The sequence below is a fragment of the Canis lupus genome, chromosome 1 (assembly GCF_003254725.2).
Source record: "Canis lupus dingo isolate Sandy chromosome 1, ASM325472v2, whole genome shotgun sequence".
Lineage (NCBI taxonomy): Eukaryota > Metazoa > Chordata > Mammalia > Carnivora > Canidae > Canis > Canis lupus.
In genome coordinates this window covers 100,030,022-100,052,635 of record NC_064243.1, presented here as the reverse complement: position 1 = coordinate 100,052,635, position 22,614 = coordinate 100,030,022, and the positions used below count along the sequence as shown (strand labels likewise).

The 22,614-nt window shown below is 49.0% G+C and overlaps 2 protein-coding genes, 1 long non-coding RNA gene and 1 other non-coding gene across 4 annotated transcripts in view; 2 read left to right on the top strand and 2 right to left on the bottom strand.

Moving 5' to 3' along the window:
• The window catches only part of ZNF606 (zinc finger protein 606), a 67,448-nt gene extending 65,214 nt beyond the window's left edge, over window positions 1–2,234 (bottom strand). Inside the window, exon 1 of the mRNA XM_035701807.2 lies at window positions 2,076–2,234. The gene's annotated coding sequence lies outside the window, so the exon portion shown is untranslated. The remainder of the gene's footprint in view (window positions 1–2,075) is intronic.
• A 12-nt stretch (window positions 2,235–2,246) lies between these two features.
• Window positions 2,247–3,735, top strand: LOC112643348 (uncharacterized). The gene is made up of 3 exons (XR_007404125.1): window positions 2,247–2,398; window positions 3,236–3,344; window positions 3,421–3,735. It is a non-coding gene; the product is annotated as an uncharacterized LOC112643348 (transcript).
• A 455-nt stretch (window positions 3,736–4,190) lies between these two features.
• Window positions 4,191–21,729, bottom strand: LOC125753134 (uncharacterized). The gene is made up of 3 exons (XR_007404209.1): window positions 21,649–21,729; window positions 15,767–15,844; window positions 4,191–6,538 (listed from the first exon to the last, which is right to left on the bottom strand). It is a non-coding gene; the product is annotated as an uncharacterized LOC125753134 (long non-coding RNA).
• On the top strand, window positions 5,145–14,986 carry ZSCAN1 (zinc finger and SCAN domain containing 1). Its single transcript, XM_049097218.1, has 3 exons — window positions 5,145–5,514; window positions 13,500–13,588; window positions 13,849–14,986. The coding sequence occupies exons 1-3, from the start codon at window positions 5,145–5,147 to the stop codon at window positions 14,191–14,193; spliced, it is 804 nt and encodes a 267-aa protein (XP_048953175.1). The 3' UTR covers window positions 14,194–14,986.
• Window positions 21,730–22,614: the final 885 nt, after the last annotated feature.

Here is a 22,614-nt window from a genome sequence, read left to right as displayed (position 1 = left end):
ACCACCCAGCTAGGTAGCCCCCTGAAAGTTTCTAATTCCATGCGTAGTTTTATTTTCTCTAAGGCACACTGCCAGCAAGCATCTGCTTTACTTGTTTACTGGTGTGTAAACTGCGAGCCCTCCAAGTCCAAAGTCCCATCAGTCCTGCTCACTGATATGCTCCCTCATTCCCCATTGCTGTCCAGTGGATAAAGAGCATTCAATCCTAGGCTCCTGGAGCCTTGGTGTCCATCGAAAGATGAATGGATAAAGAAGATGTGGTTTATGTATACAATGGAATATTACTCAGCCATTAGAAACGACAAATACCCACCATTTGCTTCAATGTGGATGGAACTGGAGGGTATTATGCTGAGTGAAGTAAGTCAATCGGAGAAGGACAAACAGTGTATGTTTTCATTCATTTGGGGAATATAAATAACAGTGAAGGGGAATATAAATAACAGTGAAAGGGAATATAAGGGAAGGGAGAAGAAAAAGACTCCTAACTCGGGGAAATGAACTAGGGGTGGTGGAAGGGGAGGAGGGCGGGGGGTGGGGGTGAATGGGTGACGGGCACTGAGGGGGGCACTTGACGGGATGAGCACTGGGTGTTATTCTGTATGTTGGTAAATTGAACACCAATAAAAAATTAATTTATTTAAAAAAAAATCCTAGGCTCCTGGAAGTGCAGTTCGCATCTCCTTTGTTAGGTCCCCAGTCCAACTCACATCCTCTTGCTATCCCATCTCAGCATTGGGTAGCTGCAGCCACCCTGTGCCCAGCCCTGGAGCTGTGAAACCTCCTTGAATTGTTATCTTACCCTCAATCTGAATTTCAAAAAAATAATAACTTCAATATAAGTATATTCCAAACATGCTATTGTAATGTGCTTATACTAAAATACAGCATTAGTATTTAGAAGAGTATTTAGAATTATAATTTAAATATGTCCCAAATACACTATTGAGACAAATAATAATAAAATAGTTTGTAATTAATTAAATTAAAAATTAATTAATTAATTAATTAAAATAGTATTTAGTATTATTATTTAGTATAAGTATATCCCAAATGTGCTAGTGGGATATAGTTACACTAAAAAAACTATTCATCTGAAATTCAAATTTAACTAGGAGCTGTCCCGTATTTTTGCTAAATTTGGCAACCCTACTCTGACACATACATGTATCAAAAATTAGTTACGCTAAATATATAGTAAAAGGCTTTTTTTTTAAAGATTTTATTTATTCATGAGAGATACACACAGAGAGGCAGAGATACAGGCGGAGGGAGAAACAAGCTCCATGTAGGAAGCCGGAGGTGGGACTCCATCCCAGGACTCCAGGATCAGGCCCCCAGCCGAAGGCGTCGCCAAACCACCGAGCCACCAGGACTGCCCAGTAAAAGGCTTTTAAAAATGTAATACATAGAGATACACTTATTCCAAAAAACTATTTTTTGCTTACCTGGAATTTAAATTTAAGTGGGCATCTTGCATTTTTATTTACTAGATCTGGCAACCGTACTGTGGACATAGCTACTCTGAGAATTACGAGTACTACTATGAATATATTTCCTAAGTTTTAAAAAACACACTAAATATGAGACACACTAATACTAAAAAACCTTGTTATGAAATTCAAGTCTAGCTGTGGCTCTTGTATTATTTATTGGCTAAACCTGGCCATTCCTATTCTAGGACATACTCCATTAAAATAGACCTATCTTAAACTTTTTTTTTAAAGATTTTATTTATTTATTCATGAGAGACACACAGAGAAAGAGAGGCAGAGACACAGGCAGAGGGAGAAGCAGGCTCCACGCAGGGAGCCCGACGTGGGACTCGATCCCAGCACCCCGGGATCACGCCCTGGGCCGAAGGCAGACGCTGAACCACTGAGCCACTCAGGCGTCCCTAAAATAGACATATCTTAAAATACGTTAACATAGTCAATGTGAGACTGTTCTGTAGTAAAGCAGACACACACACACGCACTGTAAACGACGAATTTCCGGCCTGCGGCCGGCCAGCTCCCACAAAGCCAGGGCCTTACAGCAGCGCTCAGGCAGCCCCACCCACTCTCCTTCCTTACCCGGCTCCGACGCGGCGTGCCCCTTTGCCATGGCGACCGAAGCAGTCCGGGGTAATTCGGAGGCACTGCGGGGGCGAAGGACCATCCCAGGCCGCTTCCGATTGGCCAGCGAAGCCCGGTCTTTACTACTCCGCCCCCGCGCCGGGGAGTCCCGCGACGCGTGACGCTCGGAGCGACACTGCGCGGCTCTCTGGGCCAATGGCGGACTCCCGCGGCGCGCGGGGTTCTGGGAGTTGTAGTCCGCGCGGCAGCGGCTGGACTCGCTCGCCTGCTGAGGCGCCGCCATGATGGAGCGGCCCTGGCCGGAGCGGAGCCCGCGCGCGGTGAGTCCGCCGCGGCCCGTCCGGCCGTCCCGCCGTCCCGTCGCTTGTCCCTCGCCCGTCAGTGCCTTCGTCGGGCTTGGCCGGCCGGGGGAAGAGACCGTGGGGGCGGGCCAAGGGCGCCAGAGTCGACGGGCGCTGGCCGGGATCGCGTTAGAGGAAGCGCGGGTGGAGACGAATCCGGGCTCGGGCAGGAGGCGCATCCCGAGGCCAGCGGCGGGGCCGAGCCGGGTCAGGGAAGCCGTCGCGGGGCCCCAAGGTCCCTGGGGATGAGGGAGACGGGCGAGCCTCGCAGGCCACGCGGGGGGACTGAGGTGGAGGTGGGCAGGGGCCCCGGGCGCGCTGTCCAGCTTGGCGGCATCTCCCCTCGCTGTCAGCCGTGGCAGGAAACCTCTCCACCCACGCTTTTCGACTCCAGACCCCACCCCAGGCCTTTCCCAGCCTCCCCCCCCGCCCCCCCCCCCCGCCCCAATCCGGCCGCCAGAACCTGACCCAGTGTCAGTGGCACATCTCGGTGTCATCCGCAGGTAAGCCTGTCCTGTCCACGTGGCTTTGAGTCCTGCCAGTGACACTCAGAGACCCCCTAGCATCAATCCAGGTTACCCCCAGAATGGATCTCCAGAACCCCGAAACCACGGCATGTAGGCTTCAAGCCCTACCGTCCCCCCAACACACACACACAACTTCCCGGCGTCCTCATCAGCCAGGGGTCCACATTTGGTCCAGACCCCACAGGAGGGCATCGTTCCCCCAACTTGGGCCTCAGACACCGCCGTAGCCTTAGGTGCCTTCAACTAGGAGTCCCCCTTGGCCCCTTCTAAATCCCCCCCATCATCTCAGCTTCTCCTCACATAGACTTCATCCCAGGACCCTGGAGGGTGCTGAGGGGCTGCAGTTCTTCACCCTGGAGTCTGCCTGGGGCGCACTTCCCTGCTCACCGGAGAGAAGGGTAAGGTCTGAGATCCCAGAGCACGAGGACTGCTTGAATCCGTGGAGCTGCCAAACGAGCCCTTTTACTTTTTCAGAAATACACATGTGAAAGTGTTACTACAGCATAAGAGTATTTTTGCCTGTGGTCTCAGCAGGAGTGAAGGAGCTTGTAAATGCCCAGTCAGGCCAGCGGAATCAAGAAGCAGGCGGGAAGACTGCTGGCAGGGCACAGCCCTCGTGAGTCGCCCTCCCTGCTTTTGTACACCTTTCCTTTCTTCCTGATTGTAAAACGCACACACGTGCACATGAAAAGTTCTCCAGAGGATCAAGAAGCAAAAAGTCACATGGAATACTCCTCCACTTTTCACTTGTCATAAGCATTTCCCATGTCATTAAAAATCCTTCCTAAATGTTTTTGTTCTTTTTTTTTTTTTTCATGTTGAAGGTCACACATGATCAAAATACCATTTAGGGGAGATTAAGAGAAGTATAAAGAACATAGCATATGGCTGGCTACCTTGGACCTCTCCCAGTGGCCCTTTTTGGGACCCTCATATATCATTTCACATCCCACTTTCCCCTGTACCTCATATCATCCATATGTCATGTGTGCTTCCCTTGCGCATGTTATGTTACTGTGTATTTTGCAGTCAAATTCTCACCATGTGATGGGAGGGTAATTGATCTTACCAAACTTAACTGTTGGGCACCTTTGTTGTGATTCTTGGTGCCTAAATCTTTGTCCCAATTGCAGATAAATTCCACAGCATGCGAACTTCCAGAATGATCTTGATATACAAGCTGCCACTTTGCTTTCCAGAAAGGTCGTGCCAGTTTGTACCTTCACTACTGGATCAGCACAGAGTACAAGTATAGAAAAAAATCTCATTTTAATTTTTACAACTTTAACATTTTCAAAATTTTCTTCAGTTATATGTTCAGCGTAGGAAGCTTGGAAAACGCACAAAATGCTATTTTTTTCCACTGCCCTTCCCACTTTCCCTCTGCTTTTAAAGTCTCTACCCCCTTGTCCTCAACTACCTCCTCCTTCAGTCTTAACTTGGTAGAAAAGGCAAGAAAGACAGCATAGCCAGGCAGAGGGCCTCTATTGCACTATTACATAGCATATCTGGCTGGGTCTAGTTCCTTATTTCAAGTGCTCAGGAGCCACATAATACAGCCGGTGGCTACCAAACTGGATGATATAGATGGAGAGCATTTCCGACCCCATAGGAAGTTCTGCTGGACAGTGCTGGTTACTCCACCAAGGCAGGAATCCTATTCCCTTGGATGCTCAGGAAACTGTTAATGACTAAATAAATGAAGGAGGGAGATGTACACTAAGCTAAGTAAGGAAATGAGATCTGTTCCCGATCAGGTAAGAGTCATGAAGACAGCACAGTGAAGATGAGATAAGTGTGACAGCCTGAGCCAGAGCATGGTGGCATCCTGCTGTGGTAACAGCTGAGCTGGGATCAACATCAGAGAGGAGTATGGGTGGGAACAGTGGGTAAGACTCTGTGGTGACCAGTTCCTCGTCTTCAACACAATGTAGCCCATGAGGGTCATATGGAAGATTAGGTCAGAATGAGATGGGGAGGGCTCAGGTCAGCAACTTGTAACTGGGGGTCAGGGCAAGGAGGTGGGGAGCTGAGGGGAGTCCTGAGCAAGGTGTTGGCCACCATCTGATGTGGCCACTTTGCGCCTGCCCCTCTCTGCAGGCCCCTGACTGCTGACTGCATCTGCCTGCTGCTACCTGTGTTTGGAGCTGCTGGGACTGTCCTGGGATCCAGCCTGCTTGCCCTCTGAGGCCGGAGAGATGCTCCCATTGGCCAAAGCCCTTGCCTCCCCCAGGAGTCCCCAGACCTCAGCCCTGGGGGAGCAGGACAGGGCTTCTCAGCTGGCCAGCCCCGGGGATGCTGAGGCCTGGCGCCTGCGTTTCCGACAGTTCCAGTACCGCGTGGCAGGTGGGCCACACCGTGCACTGGGCCAGCTCTGGATGCTGTGCCGCCAGTGGCTGCGGCCTGAGGCGCACTCCAAGGAGCAAATGCTGGAGTTGCTGGTGCTGGAGCAGTTCCTGGGTGCGCTGCCCAGCAAGATGAGGACCTGGGTGCAGTCGCAGGGTCCTCGCACCTGCAGAGAGGCCGCTAGCCTGGTGGAGGACCTCACACAGATGTCGCAGCAGGAAGGTGAGGGGACGGGCCTCACCCCTAAGAGCGAGTGGCTGCCGGTTGGGGGGAGCAGATGCCGGGTTTGGGTTCTGGCCAGTGACTCCGTGGCCCGGTGCCCAGGATGGCGCTTCTTTTTCCTTTTGGACTCAGAGTGTCGCATCCACCCAGCCCTGCTCCCACCCCCCCCACACACACCCGCTCCTGTCCCGTTCCCTCTCCCGATCAGCAGCGCCCAGGCCATCCGAGCAAACCTCTTCCCTGCACATGTCCTGCCAGTGCACATTGTCTTCTCACACACCTGTGTTTTTGTTGTACATAAATGTCATTGTGCTGCACGTCTCTGTCTGCCTCACTTCTCTCGCTCAGTTGGTAATTGAGGATTTCTCCATTTTACCATGTGTCCATCTGGCCTGTGGCTTTGCATTTGTCTGCTCTCCCTCAGGAGGACCCCAAATGAGGTGCTGTGGACCACGCCCCCCACCCCAGGCCCTGTCCAGAAATCCCAGAGCTTGCCCGTTTCTCTCCTGCATCTAGTCCCAGAGGCCCAGGGGCCAGTTGTGGGTACTCATGCCTGGGTCTGCAGCTGTCACAGAACAGGTGTTGGTGAGAACTCAACAGAGGAGTCTTGTGTAGCTTCAGGGTCTGCAGGCAGAGCTGACACTGCCTCTCTACTTTGGCTCCCCTCTCTCCTTCGGGGGCTCTGTCCTCATGCCTTCTTGCCCCTGTAACCCTGTGTAGAACTGCCATCTCCCCAGGCTCCCTCACTCCTAGTAATGTCAACAGAAGTGCAGACCCCCATCATAACATCTGTAGGAGGTCAACCCTCAGGGCCTGGCTTGGGTGCTGTGATCAGAATGTCTTCAGGCCCTAGCTGCAGAAAAGCCTTGAAGTCTAAAGAAAGTTTTCTCAGGTCTCCATACTGCCCGCAGGGAAGCTGGCCAACATGCCCAGGAAAGTTTTGCATGTCACATTTTGCAAAGGCAAGAGCATTGTCCAAGTTGGAAGGCACTGGATGGCATCATGGAGTCTTGTTCCCAGGTTCCTGTGGAATCATGAAGACGTGCAAGGCAGATAAAGTGGCTCTTGGAACTCACTGTTCCAGGGACTAAGGGGCCCACAAGTTTTTACATCTGGCCCTTGGTGGACCCATGCACACCCTAGGGCCTCAAGTTAGGAGGCCCAGGCTGGCATTAATGCTTCACTGTTGCCATCTTGAGGTTCCCTATCATTTTTTAGCAAAGGGATCTTGTACGTGTTTTACATTGGGCCAACTTGTGGTCCTGTGGACAGTGAGGCAGTTGGAGCAGCAGGTGACTGGACCTGATGAGGCATCTCTACCTCTCACATGAATGCCTGGAAGTCAGGGACACAAGCAGGAGGCATCTGCATGCTGCTCCCTCAAGATTGGGCTTCATTCCTCGGGAAGGAAAGCTCCCAGGGGGTGAGGAGTGGGAAGGGGTAGGATGAGATGTGCACTGAGGGAAGGAAGCCTGGGGCTTGGCTAGAGCAGGGCTGTGGGCCGGGTGCCTGAAGCCCAGATAGAATCCAGCAGGAGCCTGGCTCTCTTCTTTTCTGGGTGGCCCTCTGGAGTCACTATGGTGCAAGCGCAGGGGGAAGATAGACCCAATATTTCCACTTGGAAGTCCCTGATGGCTGGTGTCTGGGAAAAAAACTGAATAGGTCTCTTAGTCCATGATATATCCCTCCCTCCGGCCCAGCATTGAACCTGGGTGCCAAGGAGTGTTGTGATCACTACAGCCTATTTATTGATAGTGATGCTCTTGGGCACAAGAGGGAGAGTACTGGGAGAGAGAGTGTACACCTGGGGCTCTACCTTTATTGGTCCTGACTACGGTCTCCGAGGTATACTCTTTATTGGCTAACTTAAAGCAGAAGAGTGGAAATTAGGATGTGAGAAGGGAGAATTCGGTCACCCAAACTGTCAGTTATCAAGACCACCCAAGGCTTCCTGAATGAGGGACCTCCATGAGTGGGGGCAGCCCAATTCCTTATCTTTTTTTTTTAAGATTTTATTTATTTATTCATAAAAGACACAGAAAGAGAGAGAGAGAGGCAGAGACACAGGCAGAGGGAGAAGCAGGCTCCATGCAGGGAGCCTGATGTGGGACTCGATCCCAGGACTCCAGGATCATGCCCCTGGGCCGAAGGCAGGTGCTAAACCGCTGGGCCACCCAGGGATCCCCTTATCTGTTGTTTTTTTTTTTTTTTCGTGTGTGTGTGTGTGTGTGTGTGTGTGTGTGTGAGTAGCTGTGTCATACAGCAGAAATTGTTTATTCCAGATGGAGGTCTTTGAAATGGATGCCTCAGCAATCAAAAGGTTGTTAGGCTCAGCTCTCTTCTCTTCCCACACTCATCATCCTATCCTCTAACCACACAGCAGCAGAGGGTCAGCTCCTCCCATGCCAGCCCTGCAGTGGATCCCTGTCCTGGCTGTGTACCTTTATCATCTGCCTCCAGGGCCTCACCTCCCTATAGCCCTGCAGCCTTGGCCCTCACTGGGTGCAGGGGTAGCCAGCTTATCATCTAGACCTGGCTCAGACATCCATATCCTCTGAGAGGCTACCACACAGGACCCTACTTGTGTTCTCCAGGGTCCTCACCCCTCTGTGATATTTATAGCGTTTATCCTTTCCTTGCATGTCTGTTCTCTGTCCTAGTTTATATGAACTTCACATAAACTTCTTGCAGAGCAAGAGTTCTGCATCCACCTTCCATGGTTTCTGGACAGTGGGTAGTACCAGATACCTAGTGGGTGCACAGCCAACACAGAAGGGAAGGGGTGGGTGAACAGAATTAGCAGGAAGAACCAAGGTTGGGTGTTTGGCAACTAGCAGGCACTAGTTGGGTATACTGTACAAACTAAGGGTGCAACTTTATTCTTTTGCATGTGGCTTACCAATTGTCCCATCACCACTGTTGAAAACACCCTTCTTTCCCCTACTGAATGGTTCTGGTATTTGGCCATGCATATATATGGGCTTAGTTCAGGACTCTCAATTCTTTCCCATTCTATATGTCTATTTTTATGCCAGCACTGTAGCTCTGTAGTAAGTTTTGAAATCAGGGCATATGTGTCTTCCAACTCTGTCCTATTTTAGGATTGTTTGGGCTCTTCTGGGTCCCTTGAAATTCCATATAAATTTTAGGACAAGCTTTTCCATTTCTGCAAAAAGAAGAGAAAATGGCTTTTCATAGGGATTGCATTGGACCTGTAGATCACTAAGAGTGTTGCCATCTTAATGATATTAAGTCTTCCACTCCATGAACACAATGTATTTATTAATAACAATAGTTAATAATAATGTTATTTTTAAAATTTTTCTTTAACACCTTTCAGTAATAGTTTTCCAGTTTTCAGTGTACAAGTCTTGTATCTCTCAGGCTAAATTTATTCCTAAGTATCTTATTCTTTTTGATTCTGTAAGTAAAATTGATTCTTTCATTGTAAATGAAATCTTTTGTGCTTCCTTTTCGGGTTGTTCATTGATGTTGTAGAAACACAACTAATTTTTATGTGTTGATATTGTACCCTGTAACTTTGCTAAATTCACTTATTAGCTCATGACATCTGTGAATAGGGATAATTTTTCTTTTTCCTTTCCAATTTATTTATTTTTTAACAGATTTTATTTTCAGGTAATCTCTACCCCCAAGGTGGGGCTCGAACTCACAATCTCATCTTCCTTTCCAATTTAGATGACTTTTTTTCTCTTGCCTACTTGCTCTTGCTAGAACTTCCAGTACAACGTTGAATAGAAGTGGTAAAAGCAAACATCCTTGCCTTATTCTTTATTGGAAGTAAGTTTTCAGTCCCTCATAATTATGATATTTTTACCATTAGAGGGCATTAGATTACAACAAATGGTTTTTCTGTCAATTGAGATGATCATGTGGTCTATTAATATGGTGCATCACGTAGCTTGATTTTGATGTGTTGAACCACATGACAGTTTGATTATAGTGTGTCTCAGTGTGGATCTCTTTGAGTTCATCTTATTGAGAGTTTGTTCAGCTTCTTTGAATGTGTAGATTCAAATATTTCATGTATTTTAGGAAGTTTCCAACCATTGTTTTTTTTTTCAAATATTTTGTCTCTGTCTTCTCCTTTTGGAATTCCCATTATATGTCTGTTGGTGGATTTTATGTATCCCACAAATACCTTAGGCCCTGTTCATTTTTCTTCTACTCTGCAGACTATAATTTTAATTGACCTATCTTCAAACTTACTGATCCTTTTCTCTGCCAGTTTAAATCTGAGGTTAAACCCCTCTAGCAAATTTTTCATTTTAGTTATTGAACTTCTCTGCTCCATAATTTCTATTTGGTTCCTTTATATAATTTCTCTTTGATATCCTTTATTTTTTTTTTTAATTTTTTAAAATTCATTCATTAGAGACACAGAGAGAGGCAGAGACATAGGCAGAGGGAGAAGCAGGCTCCATGCAGGAAGCCCGATGAGGGACTTGATCAGGATCATGCCCTGGGCTGAAGGTGGCACTAAACTCCTGAGCCACTTGGGCTGCCCTTCTTTATTTGTTGAGAACATCATTCTCCTGATTTTTTATAGCTCTTTGTTCATGGATTCCTTTAGCTCTTTGAAGTTATTTAAGACAGTTGATTTAAAATCTTTGTCTAGTAAGTCCAGTGTCTGGGCTTCTTCATGGACAATTTCCATTCATTTCTTCTTATTCCTGTAAATGAGATATACTTTCTTGGGTCTTTGCATGCCTCTTAATTTGTTGTTGGGAACTGGGTATTTTTAATATTTGATAATATAACGTGATAACTCTGGAGATCAGATCTCTTCCCTCCCCAGAGCTGGTTTATGCTGCTTACTGTGGGTTGTAATTGTTTATTTTGGAAACTTTTCTTTCTTCCTTTCTTTTCTTTTCTTTTCCTTTCTTTTCTTTCTTTCTTTCTTTCTTTCTTTCTTTCTTTCTTCTTTCTTTCTTTTCTTTTTAAATTTTTATTTATTTATGATAGTCACAGAGAGAGAGAGAGAGGCAGAGACATAGGCAGAGGGAGAAGCAGGCTCCATGCACCCAGAGCCCGACGTGGGATTCAATCCTGGGTCTCCAGGATCGCGCCCTGGGCCAAAGGCAGGCGCCAAACCGCTGCGCCACCCAGGGATCCCTCTTTCTTTTCTTTCTTTCCTTTCTTTTCTTTCCTTTCTTTTCTTTCTTTCTTTCTTTCTTTCTTTCTTTCTTTCTTTCTTTCTTTCTTTCATTTTATTTATTGGGATGCCTGGGTGGCTTAGTTGGTTAAGTGTCTGCCTTTGGCTTAGGTCATGATCTCAGGGTCCTCGGATTGAGCCCCACATCAAGCTCTCTGCTCAGTGGTGAGTCTGCTTCTCCCACTCCCTCTCCCTCTTATCTCTTTAAGAGAGATAGAGAGAGTAAGAGAGCACACAAATGCGGTGGGGAGGGGGAGAGGGAGAGGGAGCAGCAGACTCCCTGCTGAAAAGGAAGCCTGATGCAGGGCTCAATCCCAGGACCCCAGGATCATGACCTGAGTAGAAGGCAGATGCTTAACCAACAGAGCCACCCAGGTGCCCTATTTTGGAAACTTATCTAAACTATTCTTGTAAATACTACATTCTTTGTTCTGTGTTCTCACTAAAGTTTCTGTTTCATTAATTTAGTGGCTACCTAGTGATATGCCAGAACTTTCCTTAAATGCATGGAGCCAACAAAACTCTCCTCGTCTTTGTAGGTTAGATCTGAATTGAGGTACTCCTTCAATGCTTAGCCTCTCCATATACAACTCTCCTGAGCCTTCACTTCCGGGTTACAGGGGGGCCTAAAGATCAATCAGAGATGAAAGCTTGAGAACTTTTCATGTTTTCTACTATGTGTTTAGCCCTGATTATATGCATGGCCTGCTAGACTCCCCAGTAAAAGCCCTTATTCCCACATGTACCTCTTTCTCCAGCCTCTTCTTTCCTAGGCTTCTTGGTCTCTCTGCTGCTTGCTCCATCTGTTATCCCTGCTTCAGGTGGTTGTGGCTAGTATATGCCTTTATTTATTTATTTATTTATTTATTTATTTATTTATTTATAGTATATGCCTTTAAATGCTTTTGACAAATGCTGCTCTGGAGGCCACTCCAGTCCTGAAGGTTCTGAGAGGGCATAACAAAGGTAAACCCCTGAACCAATCCTTCAGGGAGTCACCAGACAGGTCACCAGACAAACACGCAAATGTAATGCTTTGGGAACAAGATCTGCCCCCTGTGGCTTCAGCAAGCCATACCAGTTCCATGGACTGTCATCCACACAGCCCCTCCTACCTGTGGAATGGGGCTGGTAGGCAGGTAAGTAAAAATGCCACAACACCTTCTGGTTGAAATTTAATAGCTTCTTTTTTCATTAAGCATTCCCTCCTCCTTGTAAGTTCTTGTTTTTTTGTTTTTTTGTTTTTTTATTAGATTCAAGTTCCCAAAAGTTATCTCTAAAAATTTTTTCAGAGATAAAGGCTGGCTAATTGTTGTTTCAGTAGAGATATTGATTTTGAGAGCTCCCTACTCTGCCATTTTTGGTGATGTTACCTTCCTGTTTGCTTTTAAAAATAATGTTATTGAAACATAGTTCCCATACCATATAATTCACCCATTTAAAAATATACAATTCAGTGATTTTTAGTATATTCACAGAGTTGTGCAACCATCATCACCACCTAATTCCTGAACATTTTGTTCACCACAAAAGGAAACCTCAGACCATTAGCAGTCACTCCCCATTCTCCTCTCTCCCCCAGCCCCTGTAGCTTTCCCCCAGATCACTAATCTACTTTTTGTCTTTATGGATTTGCCTGTTCTGTACATTTCATATAAATGAAGTCATATGTGGCCTTTTGTGTCTGGCTTCTCTCACTTAGCATAAGGTTCTCAAGGTTCATCTATGTTATAAAATCTATCAGTACTTCATTCTTTTTATGGCTGAAATATATTCCATTGTATGGATATACCAGGTTGTTCCTTCATTCTTCATTTGATGGACCTTTGGGTTTCCACTTTTTGGCTATGATGAACAATGCTATGAACGTTCACATACATATATTTGTGTGGATGTGTTTTCATTACTCTTGGGAACACCTAAGGAGGCGAAGTGCTGAGTCATATGGTAACTCAACATATAACTTTTTGAGGAACTGTCAAAGTGCCTTCCAAAGCAACTGTTTGCTTTTTATATGACACTTTTTCAGCCTATAAAAGTGTATGGAAAATATTATAATGAACATGCATATAACTTCCATGAAGCCATCTCAGAGCCTAACCTCCTGAAAGGCAGCTTTAGGTTATTTAGAGAAATGACACACTGTGGAGTTCACTGGGTCAACAGTGCAGGTCTCCTCCACATTCCTCTTGCTCTCCCTGCTGCCCCAGAGAGGGGAAAGGCCTTGAATTTCTCATTGCATGTGCATGTTTGTCCTTTTCCCTCTTATTTTGTAACAGTGTATGGCTCTGTTTCCCATGTCCTAAATCTATAAATGGTGTGCCTTTGTAACTGCTATCCTGCCCTGGCTTTTGTCCCCCTACAATATGTTCTGTGGTAGATCCATGGGGCCTTGCTTCAACCATCTTTGCTACCTGACTGCATTCCACTTCAGGAAGATTCCAGTTGTGGGATGAGACCCCTGTCCAGGCTTTCCGAGTTAATCAGTGCTGCAGGAAATGTCCTCATGGGCCTCTCAGGGGCACAAATGGGCGTAGAGTGTTAGGTGAGAAGATCTGTCCTCAGCTGCCTCTTATGTTACCATGGCCTCATGCCTGGCAGCCATGGAAAGGTCTGGATCAGGAGGATGGGGCTGCAGTTAGAAGCTTGTTGGAAGATAAAGGCAGTGGCATACTATTGCTCTTGCCTTGGCCTTACTGGGGTTCTTCAGAGATGCTCCTGGGATGTGTTATCCTCCTTGTGCAGGAAATCTGGGGATTTGGGGGCTCTGAGTCACACAGGCCTCTCACCATCCCTTTCTCCCGCCCAGTTCTGGTATCTCTCACCGACCACCAGGACAGGAGCATCAGCGAGGAGGAAGACGGGAAGAGCCTGAGGTCCCAGAAAGACCCATCCCAGGTGAGCCCAGGGCCCCTGGCTCCATGCTCCTACATCCCTGGGGCACCATGAACATCAGTGCTGTGACAGGTTGAAGGACATCCCATCCAAGCTCTGTGCAAGGCTCTCCCCCAAATTCCCAGGAAGCCTGAACTCCACACCTCCAACCTATCCCACAAATCCCAAAATTTGCTGCAGCTCAGTGCTGGGCAAAATACAGTTAGTAGGGCTGTGATCTGCTGCAGACCCCCTAGACATCATCTTCATCTCCCTCCACCCAGGTCATCTGCCAGTCCTTTATCAGTCAGCAGCCAGATGCTGAGGTCCCCATCCTCGTATATAATCCACAACTGCATGCTGAGTATATCAAAAGATTTCCAGTGCTGCCACTCCAGGTGCTACCACACAGAAGCTTGGGTGTCCTGGCTCAGATCCCATCCGTAGTATTAGTATATGTAGTAGTGTTGTACCTGAGAACACTGTGGATTCTTGGAGAGGCTGGGAAAGACTCCAAGAGGGCATCCCCAACAGCAAGATCTGTTTTTGCAAAGGGCCCAAGTGAGAGGGGATCATGGTTTATGTCAAGGACCAAGGGAAACTTGGTATGGCTAGAGCTCACAGAGTGATGGGGAAAGGCCCGCAGCAGGGACTGGAGTGATTAAAACAGATTTGTTAACAGGCAAAACACAAAATAAACAAAAACCAAACCACATTCCCTTCCCTCTGGCATCAAGTAGATTCACAGCACCTTGTTCTCACCTCCCATCACCTCTGTGACCTCCCCCTTCTTCAGACCACAGGCCCCTCTGTCTCCCACTAATTTTCCACTCTCTCGAATGTTTAACCCCCAACTCTAAACCCCTGTCAGGATCTTCATCCCCTGCACATCACTGTCAGTCTGGGTGTCCTTGAGACATCCTACCTCTCAGTTGGGGTCGTGTGGCCTTCCTCATGACCTATACTGCCATCTTCCCCTCCCATGCGAGTAACCTCAAAACATCTGTGGCTTCCTTTTATTTTCTATGTCCATGCTCAGAGAGCATAAGGACAGGAGGCATGTGCTTCCCTTTTAAAAATGGGAATTTTACAATGAACACATGGAAAGATGCTGAAGATCACTAGCCATCAGGGAAATGCAAATTAAAACCATGATGAGATATCACTGCACACCTACTGCAATGGCTAAAAGTAGAAAGAGGGACAGCACCACGTGCTGGCAAGGGTGTGGAAAAACTGGAACTGTTTCATTGCTGATATGAATGCAAAGTGGTAAAATCTATTTAGAAAATGGTTTGGTTGTTTCTTACAAAGTTAAGTATAAACATGATGTATGACCTAGCAATCCCACTTCTGGGATTGGATGTTTACCCAGATGAAACAAACATTTATGTTCCTACAAAAACCTGTACACAAATATTCATAGCAGCTTTGTTTGTAGTAGCCCAAAACTGGAAACAAGCCACATACCTGTGTGATTGGATAAACAATCATTTATCCTGCACACCATGGAATACTACCCAGCAATATCATGGAAGAAACTCTTGATTCACACACAACTTGGATGGATCTGAAGGGCACTGTGCTGTCAAAACAGTTAATCTCAAAAGGTACATGCTATGAAATCCCATTTATATGACATTCTTAAAAAGACAAAATGATGGCCACAGAGAATAGATCAGTGGTTTCCAGGCAAGAGTTCTGGGCAGAGGGAGAATGTGAGTAGACAGAGGTAGCATGAAAGAGTTTTCCCTGGGTGGTGGAACCATTCTGGTCCTAATTGTGATAGTAGTTTCACGAATCTATATATGTGCTAAAATTCACAGACCTGGACATGAACGCACTCACACACACACACACTCTTATATAATTAAAATTAAGAAAAATGAAGGAACTACTAAAAAGTGATAATATTTTCCATCAAGCCAAAGTCTAGTCCGTTCTTTGTCCCCAGAGACCACCCCTCCTTATGATGCTGGGGTCTGGTATCATTTTGAGGTTTTCTGATTTGCATGGCCAGTTTTTGAAAGACCCACTAGTTTGTATTCTGTTTCTTCTCTGGCTACTATGTTCTGCCTGGAGGCCATTTTCATTCTTTACTTAATTAATAACAACAGAAAAAAAGACAAAAACATGAGACAAAAGATAATACACCCACTGCTCTGCAGAAGAGCTCATCCCACCAAAGAAACACCCGTATACCTTTGTTGCTATCAACAGCAGATCACCTCCATCCTTGAATTCACCTGCATGAATTTCTCTATCTCTGTCCTGCTATGGCTGGGAGAAAAAAAAAAGTTATTCTTAATTATCTTGTTTTAGGCTTGCAAGAGGAAATATCTTCTTATAAAAATTTTTATTGTGGAAAACCAAACACACACCATGTGGTAGGCTGAATAATGCTCCCACCACCCCCCTTTGCCCCACCAAACGTTCCTGTCCTCATCCCTAGAACCTGGGAATGTTACCTTAGGTGGAAAAAGGAGCTTTTTGCAGGTGTACTTAAGGTAGGAACATGAGAAAAAATTACCCTGGTTTATCTGATTGGATTCCAGATGTAATCACGAGAGTCCTTATAAGAGGGAGGTAGAGGGAGGTTTAATACACAAGGCAGGACAGTGACCTGGGCACAGAGGCAGTAAAGATGGAGGAAGGGCCAAAAGGCAAAGAATATGGGTGTGTCGAACACCAATAAAAAAATAAATTTATTATTAAAAAAAAAAAAAGAATATGGGTGTGTCTAGAAGCTGAGAAAAGCCCAGGAAACAAATTCTCCCATGGAGCCTTCAGAAGGAATGAGCCTTGGTGGACACTAACTTTAGCTCAGAGAAATTTATTACAGACTTCTAGGCTTCAGAGCTATAAGAGAAATTTGGATTTTCAGCCACTAAGTTTCTCATGATTTGCTATAGCAGCCACGGGAAACTAGTACACTACATACACCAAAGTAGAGAGAATAGACTAATGGACCCAGGGTTGTAGTAGGACTTCTGTGGGCCCTAAGAATTTTTGTCCCATAAGAATTATATCAAAGTTATACTCATGAGCTTCCACAAAATAGTAAGTTATATTTTATGACCATTTGGTATAAAGATGAACATATTCCAGGCTGGAGTAATCACTATATTCATTTTTTTTCTGGCTGATTTTAAAAGACATTAAAACATTATTGCAAGAAACTCCTTTCTCCAAAAAGTTTCATGGGCCCTGGGCACTGTTTCTGGCACATGATAAAGTCAGCCCCAGATGGGCCATAAGTGCTTGACACATAGCCAGGTTTGTTGATGGAAAGCTCTCTTCCATCCTGGACTCTCCCCTTAGAAATCACAGATATGCTCACTCGCCATTTCCATGCATTGCAAGTAAAGCTTGGCCTTCAAGGACTTTTCCCCCCCAATTATATCTATGTTTTTATTTTTATTTTTTTATTGAGATATAATTGATGTGGAACATTATGTTAGGTATATAACATAATGATTCAATATATGTATATATTGTGAAATGATCAACTACAGTAAGTCTACTTAACATCTAGAGTTACAAATATTTTTTCTTGTGATGAGAATTGTAACATTTGCTCCCTCAGCAACTTTTAAATACACAATACAGTATTATTAACTATAGTTTCTAAGCAGTACATTATAGGCCTAGGACTTACTTGTTTGACAACGGGAGGTTTGTACCTTTTGACCCCTTCATCTATTATAGCCACACCCACACACCCAAACACCCCTGGCAAACCACCAACACTCTTTTTTTAGACATCAACCCAGCTCTACTGCCTCAACTAAAATCATTAACAGTAATCCCTCATCAGCAGTAAATGGCTGGTTGGCATTCACATTTCCCATTGTTCTTCTTTTCTTTTTCTTGGCTGGTTAGATGACAGATGTGGGTCCCCACATCCCACTCACTGCCCTGCACTGTGCCTGGAATGATCAGAGCCCTGGTCAAAAGGACTTTGGGGGATATTTTTTGTATTTGGAGCTATAGAGAAGGCTCAGAAATGTCCTGGTTTCTGTGCCTGGCCCGAGTGTGTTTGTAATTTTCAGACGTCTCTGGATGGTGGCCCATGCTTCCAAGTCAGGGGAATTAACATGCCCCTCACCACCCACACACACAAACATACACGCACAGGTCCAGAGCCTCCCCTCTCAACCCCTCCACCCTCCATTGTCATGGTCACACTTTGATGACCAGTGAGACCTGGAGCCCCCCCCCCCCCACTGCTCATCACCTTCTGGGGGGCTTGTTCTTAGGGACAATGCAGCTGTGAGGGGCAGTTCAGAACCTCACAAGTGATATTGACCTCAGTCCTTACATAGGGCCCAGTGCTCTCTTGTTGCTGTAAAATCATCAGTGGTATTCAAGTAAGGATGTACTATTCAGGGCTTTCCACGGAAACAAAATCAGTAGGATTTATATAGACATATAGAGAGAGACGTATTAAAAGGAACTAGCTCACATGATTATGGAGGTCAAGGAGCCCCTGATTTGCTGTCTGCAAGCTAGAGAACACCAAAAAGCTGTCTCCAGGTCAGGGAGCTCCATCTCAAGACCAAAGGTCTAAAGACCACAGGAATCTCAGTCTCAGTCCAAGTCCAAAGCCCAAGAATCAAGAGGGGTCCAATGTCTGAGGGCTGAAGGTGCCTGTCCCAGTTCAAGCAGAGCACAAATGCACCTTTCTGACTTTGTGTTCAACTTGGGCCCTCCACAGATTGGGTGATGCCCACCCACATTGGTAAGGATGATCTTTACTCAGACTGCCGGTATAAATGCTAGTCTTCCCTGGAGACACCCCCACAGATACCAGAAATGAAACTTTACCAGCTACTGGGCCATCCCTTAGCTCAGTCACATTGACTTCTAGAATTAACCATCACAAAGAGGACTTGCATTTTCATTTTGCACAGGGGGGCCCTTGAATTATTTCTCCAGTCCTAGTTACAGCCCACTGGGAATGTGCATTTGGGTGTTAAAATTAAATACAAAATAGAGACCAGATTTGAACATTCCCTGAGCTGACAAAACCACGTACCACATAAGTGAGACTTCATTTAGTGTGTTCTGCAAAACAAGTGGAACATAACCTGGGGCACCTCATGCAAAAGCCTCAAGGAAATGATCAGTAAAGAAACTTAAATCACCTTCCTAAACACAGTGTAAGATAATCACTGAGCCAGCCCCTGCTGTCTGGAAACTCCCTCTGTAGTAACGGTCATCCAGGCTTCATAGCAGTCTTGGATTTGAAAGCTCCCAGTTCATAGACTATTTTTATATGCACAATAAACTCTTACTAAATACTGTTCATTGGTTTGGTGGCTTTTTTTTTTTTTGGCACCTTTTTGTGGGGGAGCAGTGGCTTTAGTTTTGCTATTCCTGGATTTTCTAAAGGAAGCAATGCTGTCCCTCTGCTCTGGTGGCACCGGGTGGATGGCCCTCTGGTGGTTGCTCCAAGCCCTGGGCGGTGTGGGGCAGTTGCTGAGCGGGACTGTGTTTGCCATTCCAGGCATCGGAGCTGGGGCTCCCCCAGGAGGGCGAGTGGCCGCAGCCTGCCCAGCCCCAGCGAAGTCCCCACACCAGGGCGGGGGCGGAGGCATCCTGCACCCTGGGCTCACTCGGTGAGTGTTTGGGTCCTACAGCAATCCTAAGGGCTGGGAAGGTTTAGACTTTGCTGATGGCAGTGTTGGGGGGGCTTTGGTGATGAACTCTGTACCTTCCCCCAGAAACTGGGCCCACCAAAGTGGGGACTGATATCACCCCCACCCCCACCCCGTTCTGCAGCAGCCACTCAAACGTTTCCACCCCTTGACCAGGGCTTCGGCCTCCTAGCATGAAGGCAGACACACAGAAGATGCTGCAGCATGGGGTCCCCTCAGCTGCCTGCCCAGGTGAGGACAAGGGGGTCTGGGGTGTGGGATCTGCCCCCCAACCCCACTTACCCTTTATCTTAGTAGAGGAAAGCATTGAGGGCACTAAGGCTCTACTAAGTACAGGCAGCTGGCTGTCTGTTCTTCTGTGTGTCCCTGGGGGGAGAAGGGGCAGGGAGGTGCCCAGGGTGTGGCCTGGTCCCTGCCCTCTCCCTAACAATTAACGCTTCTCCCTCACCCTCCCCAGGCCTGGGCTGCTCGCCTCTGAAGCCTAGCGTCTGGGATGAACCTCCCTGTGGGCAGACTGGGGACAGAGCCCTGAGGAACAGACACTCCCTCCCCAGGCTGGCCCAGGACACACCTCAGGCTTCAGAAGAGGGTGTAAGGCAGGCAGGGGCTACCCCCAAGGACGCTGTGCTTAAGGGCACCAGAGGCCAAGGGCCTGCACCAGAGGGGCCCCTGCACCTGAGCCCTCAGCCCAGCCTGGTTGCAGACCCCATCCTCCCAGGTGCTCAGAGCACGAGTCCCCCAAAGAGACTTGGGGACCGCGATGTCGGCAGCACTCGCCTACCCTTACTCAAAGACACCAAAGCCTCCCCTGGAGAAGCGGGACAACCGGCTGCTGCCCCCTCCTCGGGGAGCCCAGCAGCGACCCAAGTCCCCTCAGGGACGCGGCCCTTCGCGTGTGCCGAGTGCGGGGAGGTCTTCACCTGGGTCACTCACTTCATCGAGCACCAGAAGCGCCACCTGGAAGAGGGGCCCTTCCCGTGCCCCGAGTGCGGCAAGGCCTTTCTGCACGCTTCCGTCCTGGGGGAGCACCGGAAGATCCACCTGCTGCAGCCGCCGCGCAAGAAGCCCCGGCGCGGCGGGGGCGAGGGGCCAGGGGAGGCCGGCCCCTTGGAAGCGGCGGGGCAGGCTCAGGACGCGGACGGAGACCGGCGCGGGGCGGCCGCTGGAGGAGAGCGGCCCTTCGAGTGCGGCGTCTGCGGGAAGGCCTTCCCCTGGATGGTCCACCTCCTCGACCACCAGAAACTGCACACTGCGCAGTGAGCGGACGCGCGCCCCGCGCGACAGCGACCCCCGGCGGACTCGTCCTGCTGGCCACCCGCCCCCCCCCCGTGTCCCCCGCGCGACAGACCCCCCGAAAAGCTCTTCCAGCAGACCACCAGGGCCCCGCCACCCCCGCCGCGTCCCCCGGTGCCAGCGACCCCCGAAGGGCTCGTCCTGCAGGAGACCCGGGCCCCGCCACCCCTGCCGCGCCCTCCGCTGCCAGTGACCCCCGAAGGGCTCGTACTGCAGGAGACCCGGGACCCACCACCTCCGCCGCGTTCTCTGGGTGTCGCCCCGCCCGCCGCTTACCCCTGGAGACAGTGACCCCCTGAAGGGTTCGTCCTGCAGGAGACCCAAGACCCGCCTCGCTTCCCTGGTGTCGCTGCACATGCCCCGTTCCCCGAGTGACAGCGACCCTCGGCTGACTCTTCCTGCAGAACGACCCGGGACCCGCCACCCCCGCCGCCGAGTTCCCCGGGCGACAGCGACCCCTGGCGGACTTGTCCTGCAGGCGACCCGGACCCGCCGCGTCTTGGGGGTTGTCGCGGCGCCTGGTGCTTACCCCGGGTGATCGCGACCTCCGAAGGGCTCGTCCTGGGAGCGACCCAGGGACCCACTACCCCCGCTGCGTCCCGCGGGTGTCGCCGCACCTATCGCTTACCCCAAGTGATAGTGGCCTCCGAAGGGCTCGTGCTGCGGGGCGGCCCAGGACCCGCTGCGTCTCCGGGTGTCGCTGCATCTGCCACGTTCCTCAAGTGACAGCGACCCCCGAAGGGCTCATCCTGGGGAGCGACCCGGGACCCACTGCCCCCGCTGCCGCCTTCCCCGGGTGAAAGCAACCCCCCGAAGGGCTCGTCCTGCTGGCGACTCAAGACCTGCCGCGTTTGCCTGGTGTCGCCACACCTGCCGCGTTCCCCAAGTGACAGCGACCCCCCGAAGGGTTCGTCCTGCGGAGCGACCGGGCCCCGCCACCCCTGCCTCCGAGTTCCCCGGGCGACAGCGACCCCTGGCGTACCCGTCCTGCAGGCGACCTGGACCCGCCGCGTCTCGGGGTATCGCCGCGCCTGGCGCTTACCCCGGGTGACCGCGACCCCCAAAGGGCTCGTCCTGCAGGGCGACCGTCGACCCGCCCCGTCTCGGGGTGTCGCCGCGCCTGGTACTTACCCTAGGTGACAGTGACCCCCGAAGGGCTTGTCCTGCGGAGCGACCTGGGACCCACCGCCCCCGCCGCCGCCTTCCCTGGGCGACAGCGACCCCTGGCGGACGCGTCCTGCAGGCGACCCGGACCCGCCGCGTGTCGGGGTTTCGCCGTGTTCCCTGGGTGACAGCGACGCCCAGCGTCGCTCTCAGCTCGGCGGCCGGCCGTCTGTGCTCCGCAAGCGACAAAAGAAAGAGCTTCGCCAGCGCCATCGGTTCTGGGAGTCTTTTCCGGGTACGCCAGGGCTGCGCCCGCGCCCTTGACCCAGCGGCGGTCCTGTACTCCAGGAACGGAGGCCTCCTGCCCGCCCAGCCCCTGCGAGCGCGGCACACGCGTGGGGCTCTTCTATGTGGAACTTAACTATTTTCTTCCTTTTTTTTTTTGTCCCCGCCCTCCTTTTCCTTTTACATTCCCTTTTTTATGATAAAGTAAACACAACATAAAACGTGCCATTTTAACTACTTAAAATGCACAATTCGGTGGCATTAAGTACATGCATAGTGTTGTGCAACCATCACCACGATGCATTCTGGAACATTTTCATCACTCCCAAAATGGGTTCCCCACACCCATTAGCAGTCACTCCCCATGTCCTCTCCCTCAGTCCCTGATATCTACTAATTTGCTTTCTTTCTGGATAGATTTTGGGCAGGGTTTTTAGGTCTAACCAAAACTGACCAGCACATGATTTTGTTTGATTCACAGAATGACTTTTTTTTATTTTGAGATAAATGCCAACATTTTTCAAACCATAGATATCACATAAAAATCTGGCATTATGCTCACCCTGGATCTCCCAAGACCAGATGTGAGGTCTCCCAGGCATCTCAGTCCCCCACCACTTCTGGGGACAGCCTGCATGCACTTGGATTCAGCTTTCCATCCATCCCCAGCCCTTCCTTGCTGGGCACCACTTGCCCCATGCAAACGAA

What these genes read in the sequence shown, in the direction of transcription:
- ZSCAN1 (XM_049097218.1), top strand. Translation starts at nt 5,145, where the DNA reads ATGCTCCCATTGGCCAAAGCCCTTGCCTCCCCCAGGAGTCCCCAGACC. An exon ending in ACAGATGTCGCAGCAGGAAG is followed by an intron (nt 5,515 to 13,499) that starts GTGAGGGGACGG and finishes TCTCCCGCCCAG; the next exon opens with TTCTGGTATCTCTCACCGAC. An exon ending in CCCAGAAAGACCCATCCCAG is followed by an intron (nt 13,589 to 13,848) that starts GTGAGCCCAGGG and finishes CCCTCCACCCAG; the next exon opens with GTCATCTGCCAGTCCTTTAT.